Source organism: Tachysurus fulvidraco, chromosome 5 (genome assembly GCF_022655615.1).
Source record: "Tachysurus fulvidraco isolate hzauxx_2018 chromosome 5, HZAU_PFXX_2.0, whole genome shotgun sequence".
In the NCBI taxonomy this organism is placed as follows: domain Eukaryota; kingdom Metazoa; phylum Chordata; class Actinopteri; order Siluriformes; family Bagridae; genus Tachysurus; species Tachysurus fulvidraco.
Genome location: NC_062522.1, coordinates 21,445,106 through 21,454,537, shown reverse-complemented (window position 1 = coordinate 21,454,537; position 9,432 = coordinate 21,445,106). Strand labels below are relative to the sequence as shown.

At 33.9% G+C, this 9,432-nt stretch overlaps 1 protein-coding gene across 3 annotated transcripts; it reads left to right on the top strand.

Annotated features, from left to right (window-relative positions):
- On the top strand, positions 1–9,288 carry LOC113643119 (TUB like protein 1). Of its 3 annotated transcripts, none has more exons than XM_027147187.2 (14): positions 1–532; positions 771–823; positions 3,885–4,025; positions 4,137–4,253; positions 4,453–4,587; positions 5,133–5,243; positions 5,443–5,601; positions 5,696–5,781; positions 6,156–6,323; positions 6,614–6,726; positions 6,813–6,921; positions 7,055–7,153; positions 7,231–7,402; positions 7,667–9,288. In XM_027147187.2, the coding sequence occupies exons 3-14, from the start codon at positions 3,890–3,892 to the stop codon at positions 7,798–7,800; spliced, it is 1,539 nt and encodes a 512-aa protein (XP_027002988.1). In that variant the 5' UTR covers positions 1–532; positions 771–823; positions 3,885–3,889; the 3' UTR covers positions 7,801–9,288. The 3 variants fall into 3 exon arrangements, with proteins under 3 accessions (XP_027002988.1, XP_027002986.1, XP_027002987.1); XM_027147185.2 differs by having other exon boundaries at positions 6,611–6,726; XM_027147186.2 differs by lacking the exons at positions 1–532; positions 771–823 and having other exon boundaries at positions 3,798–4,025; positions 6,611–6,726.
- The last annotated feature ends 144 nt before the right edge of the window (positions 9,289–9,432 follow it).

Below are 9,432 nucleotides of genomic sequence, written 5' to 3'. Positions count from 1 at the left end.
CAAGTATAATTATCTTTATATATAAACAAACTGAAATCAACATTTGAAATCTTTTGCATCACATTTTTTTTCTTTCCCCAAAACCTAAGAAACAAAAGACTTGTTTATGCTTTTAAAATGTTTTTTCTTCCCCTTAAAGCCCCATGAAGATAAAAATTCCCTGATCTGATTGACTTCACTGATCCTTTTCAACCGTCTGTGGCTGCAGTGTCTCTTTAACAACTTGACTGTACAGAATTCATTGCACTCTAGGAGGCCTTGCTGTCAAGAGCATATGTAAATTGGAGAATAGTGCCATCTTACGATAACACAAAGAATTGCCCGTCTTCTGTAGTCTTTATAACATTAATACTACCGCCATCTAGTGGATGAACGCGGAACTTTGCAAAACACCCAAACATACTATGAGCTTCATGCTTAGGCGCAATATAAATTAGGATCATAGACAGGGAGGGTGCTTTGGATGGGAAAACTCGGTAAATTAAACCACACATTTGTCTACATATGAGATTCAATACATTAGGCAGATAGGGTAAGTCTGTGTCTATGTACGAGTGTGTGTTTGTGTGTGTGTGTGTGTGTGTGTGTGTGTGTGTGTGTGTGTGTGTGTGTGTGTGTGTGTGTGTGTGTGTGTGTGTGTGTGTGTGTTTGTTTTTTTTTAGACATTTTGCTCACAAAAAAACTTACATGCATGTAAATCACACCTATGTCATGTAAACGTTCTGCCAAAATATGCTGTCAATAACACCAACCATTTTTCCCCTCCACAGTGACTATGCCGCTTCAGACAGAGATCCTGAGAGAAGTGTGGACTGAGGAAAAAGTGTTCACTCAGTTTTCAGTATATGCTACATTAATTACTTATTCAAATAAATAAACAAGCTAGTAAGAGACTGTGTTACCTCATACTTTCAGCAAGTCTAACTAAAATGTAGATAGCTCAACCTGCCAAATAATTTAAGCAGTTAGGTTGCATGCAGTCAGATGAAGGCTTTTATACTAGGACTACTCTTTACTCAATTCACATCTTCTGCAAAGAATTTTCCTGTAATACACCAAAATATCATGTGTATAAAATGAACTGGATGGGTTTACCGATGCTACTAAATATGTAACTACACAAAAAAAAAAAATTTTTTTATAAATAAATACATACATAAGTACATAAATTAATAGAATAATCATTTTATCAGGTAAATATACTTTAAAATATATGTGAATCATTTTGATGTGTTTTATTGAGGATTAAAATTTGAGACAGGCTTGGCAATTGTATCTTGTCTCTAAAGCACCTGTTGAAAACTGTCCCTTAAGCTCCCAGTTTTATCTTTATATGTCTGATGAATAATCATTCTAAAAGGGGTGATAGACGTCTCATTTAGATTTTTAGAGGTATTAAACCATCCATTCCTCCTGGTGAGTTAAGTTGACGTGGAAGCACAGCAGATGGGTCAGCAGGAAAATCCTCTTAGCAACTTTCTGCTGATGGTAATTCATTGAATAGAGCACCTCAGTCTCCCATCTTTAGATTATTTTCCACTCTTTGAACCAACAACATTTCCTAGTCTTAAAACAGCTGTAGAGCTTGTGGACATTTTTATATATATAGAAAGTCCACACCAAGAAATGTCTTCTGACAAGGTGAGTCTGTTCTGTAAATATATCTTTGTAGTTATATCAGATTCAGATGTGTATGTAGCTTCTTTTGGAACAGATGATTCGATCTTCTTTTATAGCTTGATATGGTATAGTTTCTGTAAAAGCTACATAACTAGTAAGCTGATTATTGTTTTATATCGCCGATAATATAAGCAAATAACCTAAAAAAAAGCATTATTTAAGAATAGTTGGAAAAACATGCCTGAGAAATGAGTAATAATGATTTTATGGTCTGTGATATATTAATCCTATATAAAAAAAAAAAATTGGTTGTGCACACATTTGTGTATAATATAAATGTATTCATTATTCACTACATATTGAGAACTGAGTAACAAATTAATATAATTCTAAATATTTAGCAAACACCTATGCTGAAATAAGGCTGTGAACACGAGACAATTTTTCTATATACCTAATTTTACAATAGGTAATTCTTTTATTTAACAGGTAGGAAAATGTTATATGAAGATGCGATCATGCAAAACAACAGCAGCATAAGCAACAAAAAACACATATTACAAGATACTGAAGATACCATTGCAGTGATTTAATAGAAATATCATGTAAGAAGAAGTCAGTAAATACTAGATTATGGCAAAAGTAATGTATATGTTAAAGATTAGGAAAGCTTCTTTTTCTGTTTGACCATTGGCCCATTAAATATGTTAAATGATACTAAAATATAATGACCACTACATAAAATGTTATTAAATTTAATAATGTCAGTGTTGATTTGCCTTTTATCTGAAATGTCACATTGATGAAATCAATTTTTGTAGGTATAATGTGCAGTCTATTCATTTAGGAAAGCCTTCTTCTAATGCAGGAGATTGTTTGAGGTTGAGGTTATATATAGTGCTGCTTAAACTGTGTCTTAAGTGGATCTGAGAGAGAGAGAGAGAGAGAGAGAGAGAGACAGAGACAGAGACATGAGAGGTTTGTGAATATTGGCCCAGTCATTGCTGTTATAAAAGTTGTCCTGGTTCAGTTATAATATATTATTAAATAGGATTTGTGCTGTAAAAGACAGTATATCCCATAGATGTGAAAACATTCAGAATTATTAAATTATTATATTAGTAAGGTCTAATGAAATTCCAAGCTGAATGATTTTATAAGAATTTGACATAAGTGATGGTCAGTAGAAAGATTTCACTGTTTGATGACTTCCATTTATTTGTTTTCTTTTGGTGGGGAGTTTTGTCTAGCGTATCTTACAACTGAACTGAGCAGTTAATGGTTAATAAAGGTTTTGATCAAGGGACCAGGATTTAAACCGATAAATTTATAGTACAATAGTTCAGAGACTAAAACCATAAATAATCTCATCAGTTTGACTATCATTTCTGATCATAAATAAATAGATAGATAGATAGATAGATAGATAGATAGATAGATAGATAGATAGATAGATAGATAGATAGATAGATAGATAGATAGATAGATAGATAGATAGATAGATAGATAGATAGATAGATAGATAGATAGATAGATAGATAGATAGATAAATAAAGCATCCATATATTAATTTAACTGACACTTATGCTTTGGATTATTGGTTTTATTATTTACCATGCAGTAAGACAGATACTGTTTCTATTTATATGACCTTATTAGAACTAAACCAGATTTGCAGGTTAAGGAGAAACTAAATGACGTGACCAGGAAAAACTTGTCACAGTAAAAAGTTTCAGGTTAAGGTTTGTTTGTTTGTTGTTATTAGTTATAACAAAGTGAAAGACAAAAGAAAACAGGTATTATATAAATGACTGCAAATAATAATGTACCTTGAAACTCCTTTATGATGATTAGTAATATTTACCATATTATGTTCTTAGACGTATTAGCAAATTTCAATGCAGTCTAAACACAACACCGTTTAGATATTTTCAAAATCTGTACTAATATAAACAAGTTCATGTAGTTTATATCGGTGAGACGTTCAATGGTTGCGATGTTGATATTTTTAAAAACATTGTATAGTCAGAATATAATATTTTATAAATATAATACTTTTTACAAGTACTTGTTTGTGTTTCTTTGCTGCATTTCCTTTTTCTTAAACGGTAAGTTTGAAACTTTATTTATTTATTTATTTGTTTGTTTATTTTTTGTATTATCAAAAAAGACATAAATGCAGATAGACTATGTAAATAATCCCATCCATCCTTCATTTATTCATGCATATGTGCCTGACACGTTCATTTGTTTCTGACCATTAGCATATATGCACCAGAAGCCTAAAAAGAAGAAAGCTGAGTCTATTCCCACAGAGAGCAATGGGACAGACACTAAATCCAAAAAAAGCAAGAATAAAAAAAATGAAGACCTGTCAACAGAGAGCAGTCCTGCTGCTCAAAAAAGTGAGTTAGAAAAAAAAAGTCAGATAGATGTTTATACAAATTTTTGTTCATCAAGATGCAAGTCATTCTGAATCATAGAACACTAACATAGACAATGACACATCCATACAGATGGTGAAAATGTGAAGAAGAAAAAAACTGAAAAGGAAAAAGAAAAGGAATCCCCACAGAAAGAAAAGGCTGAGCCAAAAAAGAAAGCCAAAAGTGCCACAAAGAAGAAGAAGAAAAGTAAGACTGTTAATAATAATAATAAGAAGAAGAAAAAAAATAAGTATAATTTAGCCACTTTCTTACAAATGCAATCTTGCATATTCCATTACCTGCTAATGTGACTTTAAAAATAAAGCACCATTATTTAAGTTCAAGGGATTAAAAACGTTTTAAAAAGTGCAGAATTTCTAAGATATGTTTGTTTACTATACTCCAGGTTCAAGTGATGATGAAGATAATAGTGATGGTGGAGAAGAAATGGCAACACCCCAAAAGAAAACAAAATCAAAATCCATTAAGGATTGCTCTGATGGTAAAGAAAAAGACAAGGACAAGAAAACGAAATCTAAAGGTCAGCTTTATGTTTGGTGTGCTAAATTAGTTTGTGTCTGTCAACCTGTAATGATGAGTGAGTGAGTACTAAAGAGCTATGTTTTGCAGAGTGCATTCTCCAAGATAATCTTGGTTTTAGCAGTGTAATAGGATTAAGATAGCTTTTTTGGTCTGAGAGATTTTGCCCACCATTTTAGGGCAGTGTGAGCATATAATTTATTTATGACTGAAGAGACGTAAGGAGATATAAGAAGGGTTTTGTAAACTGGACTTTTCTGTTTATTCACCATTTATAGAGTGAGAGATAAAATAAATGCTTTTGGCATGACAGTGTACTGTAATACATAAAACAATATCTCAAAATAGTGGAAGATCCTAAAGAATACAGCTATTTTTGATGTGCACTAGCAATGTTATGCTGTTTGTCAGTGAATTATTTAATGTCACTTAATAAAACACCACAAATATCCAAACTCTATAGTATTAGTTAGGAATGCCTCCAGAAATGTGTTGAAATTGTCTGTACAGAAACCACGTTTTTTATTACCTGATGTGAACATTTAGAGGAAAAAGAAGACAAAGACAGTAAGGCAAAGTCTAAGGCCAAAAAGAAGGAGCCGGCCTCTTTGTTTCAGATAAATGGGGACAAATCAACCACAAAGGGTAAAAAGAAAGGTAACTAATGACATATTATTTCAATCTAATGTTTGTTACTACAAATTATACTTGTGCAGTTAAGGACATTACTATCGATGTTAAATGAATTCTTGAATTTTTTTTACCTATAGATATTTTTTATGAGATGATTTGTGTGTGCTTACACATTAAACGTGAGTCTATGTGTATTTTACCTTAAATATGGTGCTGCCATCAGCTGACAGATCAGACAGTGAAGAGCAAAGTGAGCCAGACAGCAAAACCAGCAAGAGCAAGAAAAAGAGCAGCTCAAACCCAGGGTCCATGTTCCAGACTGGTGGAGAAAAGGATAAAGACAAGGACAAGGACAAGGATAAAAGGTCTAAAAAATCTAAAAGTGAGTAATTAACAAATTACCAATTTTTTTTATAGACAACAAACAGTGATCCCTCATGTGAAACTGAGTATGGATGATTAATTACTTTTCTCAGGTCTGGCAAAAGCAGAAGAGAGTGAAGACTCAGAGTCTGAGGTGACAAAGAAGAAAAAAAAGGGAAAAGGAAAAAAGGGGAAAAAGGTAAAGTAATGCCAGGTCACTGGCAAGAAGTCAGTCAGTTGTTTTGTGCAAGAAAATCCTTTTCTAACCATTATTTCAATTTATAGCACATCTTCAATCATATGTTTGAATCCACAAACATTGTTTGTTTAACAAGAAGAAAAAAGCATCTAGCCTTGTCAAATGACTAACCAGTTTTCTTCCTGGTATGTCACATAGTGAAAGGATGAGAAAAATCCCATTGTCAGTCCTTCTGAATGAAATTGAAACTGAAAATGAGGCCAGTTACAAGGGCATGTGCAGCCCTTGGCAAAACTATGATCTGAATCTGATGAACATTGCATGTAATTATTTGAGAGATATGAAACTTTGTGTTGTTTTGGGCATTTTTAAAGGAGGAACGAGCCCCTTCACCAGTCATTGAGTTTGATGACCTGGAAGAGTTTGTGCTTCAACCAGCACAGCAGGGAATCACAGTGAAATGTAAAGTGACCCGAGACAAAAGGGGAATGGACCGTGGTCTTTATCCTACTTACTACCTTCATCTAGACAATGAAAAGAAGGTCTGCTTACACATACAATCAACACTTCTTATCACTTATGGAATTAAAAAATACAACTCTCTACAAAACCATGCAAGATCTTGGAATATTAAAATTTTTAATCGGATTTTTTTTTTTGGAACAAAACGTTTCAAACTCCTAAATATTTCCATATTTTATATATACAGTTGTTTTGGCACCAATATTGTTTAAAAGTATAACAAACCGAACCTTATAGAATCAGTGTCTTGCATTCTTCATCAAGTTATTTAAATGTCTTGAAAGCTAAAAATCTGATTATTTTAAAGCAGGTCTTTTTACTGGCGGGACGAAAGCGTAAAAAGAGCACAACTTCCAACTACTTGATCTCAATTGACCCCACTGACCTCTCTAGAGGGGGTGAAAACTTTGTAGGGAAATTAAGGTAAGTTGTAGGAGTTTAAGGTAAATTGTAGTCGTTTAGAATTGGTCAATTTGCTAGTGACTTCAGTTCAATGTCTATCATTTCAGGTCCAATCTGATGGGTACTAAATTCACAGTATTCGATAATGCACTTCATCCTGACCGAGCACTTCCTGACATGTCAAATGCAAGGCAGGAACTAGCAGCCATTATTTATGTAAGATCACCTACTTACTACTGTGCCTATTAGAGATGTAATCAACCATGAATTTAGATTATAGTAATGTGGAGATAGGACATAGGGTATCATGCTTTTATGTTATGAGATCTTCCTCCTGGGTGTCTTTCAGGAAACTAATGTGCTGGGAATGAAGGGTCCAAGGCGGATGACAGTCATTATCCCTGGAATGGACAAAGATGGAGAGCGAGTACCCATACGGCCACGCAGTGTAAGCAAAAAAAAAAACAAAGAAAGCCTTCTTTTGTAATCTTTTACATTATCTCACACTTATCTCAAATTTTACAGGAAAATGACGGCCTTCTAATTCGGCACCAAAATAGGAAGATGGAGAATCTGATAGATCTTCGCAACAAGACACCTGTGTGGAACGAGGAGACGTCATCTCATGTCCTCAACTTTAATGGCAGAGTCACACAAGCCTCTGTGAAAAACTTCCAGATTGTTCATAGCAAAGATCGTAAGCAAATCCCGTAGCTCTCTTTAAATTGTTGGTGCAAAGCAATAAATATATTAGCTCCTGTGGCCTGTACAATTATTTGATCAAAAATATTTATAATATATATTTATAATATTGATAATATATCAAGAAAATACATTCACTTTTACATCATTATAAGCTGAATATCATGGAACATTGCATTCTATATTATGCCATGACTTGTACAATTTACAAATGTAACAAGGTCAAATCTAACAGAAAGTGTATGTCATGTGATTGCAGAGGACTACATTGTGATGCAGTTTGGGAGAGTTGCAGATGATGCCTTCACCCTGGACTATAACTATCCTCTGTGTGCAGTGCAGGCCTTTGCTATTGCCCTCTCTAGCTTTGATGGCAAAATCGCCTGTGAGTGACAGCTTCAAACAACAGAAGCACATTCTTCACCACTCTGTTTCTGCATGTTTCTGAGAAGACTGAAAACCATCAATCTAGGAACTATATGATGAATAATGATGAAAATATTGCAGTTCTCTGACCTGCTGTGCTCAAATATTGAAGTCTAAGAAAATATCAAGTGACACATTCTGAAGGCTGTTATCACAAGATGGAGGTTTTGACAAGAAGGCAAATTCTGTTAAATTTGAAAGATGTGAAATAAGATCAGAATAATATGACATAGGAACATGTGAAGAGACACAAAGTATTATATGTCTTTGGAAGCACCTAGAAACTGCATGTTATAGTTTTTTTTAAACAATACCCAGGTCTAAAGTATAACTTAGAGAGTGGAGAAAAGTCTTTTTTTTTTTGTTTTTTTGCCTTTTTGAGTATTGAAAGTGTTATACAATTGCTATCATTTCACCTTCTTAAGTTGTCCATTTTGATATTATATGTAATATATGTTTTTGTTTTCCTTGCATTTCTTTTTGCACATCTTCCAATAGATGCCATTATATCCATCTTGTATGACTGAGATTACTTTTTGTGTTGATGGCCTTTTTAATGTTTTATTATATCATCATTGGTTTGGCCATAAAATATTATATTTGTTCCCAGTTTTGAGAGGGACAGAAGATTTTACATAGAAAAGGAAAGTAGGATGTTTGCAAAAAAAATAACATTTCTGTACAAAGCTTATTTCGTAGCTTATTTCCCCATCCCTCCCCCCCTTCTTTTATTCTCAGTACTGCCCTGTTGTGGCATACGTGTGGCATAATTTGATGAATTCCCTGTTTGGTGAATCCAGTCTGTCAGTACCACAGCTGTGCACCTCTGGGTGATTCAGTGGTTGGGGCGCAAGAGGGTTTAGCAAAGAATGAACAAACGTTATGCCTCAAATGATCTGTCTGTAAGAAAAGCATTGAATTTAGATAGTCAAGGTCTCAGAGTGTTCTGCGTGTTTGAGAACGCTTCGCCAAAGATCTGATAGCGAAGTTGCTAACTGGTGCAGGTTCAAGCACAGCCAACAGATGGAGCTGTGTTTATCAACAAGGATGAGGGGAGAACTGTGGTGCAAGTGACTTTCAAAAAAAGAAAGAAAGAAAAAGAAAAAAAAAGAAACTATATTCATTTTAGGCTTTCTTCCAAAACATTACATAACTGCTTTGCTCTCTTGAGACAAAGTGGCAAACCATGAGGAACCTTCAATGCTTGCTCATTACTCTGGAATGCTGACAAATTCTCAGTGAATTCCTGGACAAGTTTGTCCTTCTAAGGGTTTGGGAGCTGCTCACATTGCGACTTTCATTCAGGACTTCACTGAGCATCTGTCCAAGTTCTCTGTGCATGAATATTATAATATCCTCAAAACTCTATGCTTTTAAACCCACAACTCTATATCCCCTTTACAAATGTGTTGTATGACCAAAGCTTTAACATCGATTATTAGGTTTAAATTCTTGTGTTTTGTAAGTTTGTGTTATGCTTTACATTTTAAAGACTGGAATTTATAAAAAGCTATATATAAAAAAAAAGAATAAAAAGGTGTCTTCCTTTTGCACTCTAGAATGTACAGTAAAACCGTGTGCCGCGTTTTCCGAATTCTA

Coding starts and splice junctions, on each gene's coding strand:
- LOC113643119 (XM_027147185.2), top strand. CDS start 3,890: ATGCACCAGAAGCCTAAAAAGAAGAAAGCTGAGTCTATTCCCACAGAG. Junction 5,602..5,695: donor AAGGTCTAAAAAATCTAAAA/GTGAGTAATTAA, acceptor TACTTTTCTCAG/GTCTGGCAAAAGCAGAAGAG. Junction 5,782..6,155: donor AAGGAAAAAAGGGGAAAAAG/GTAAAGTAATGC, acceptor GCATTTTTAAAG/GAGGAACGAGCCCCTTCACC.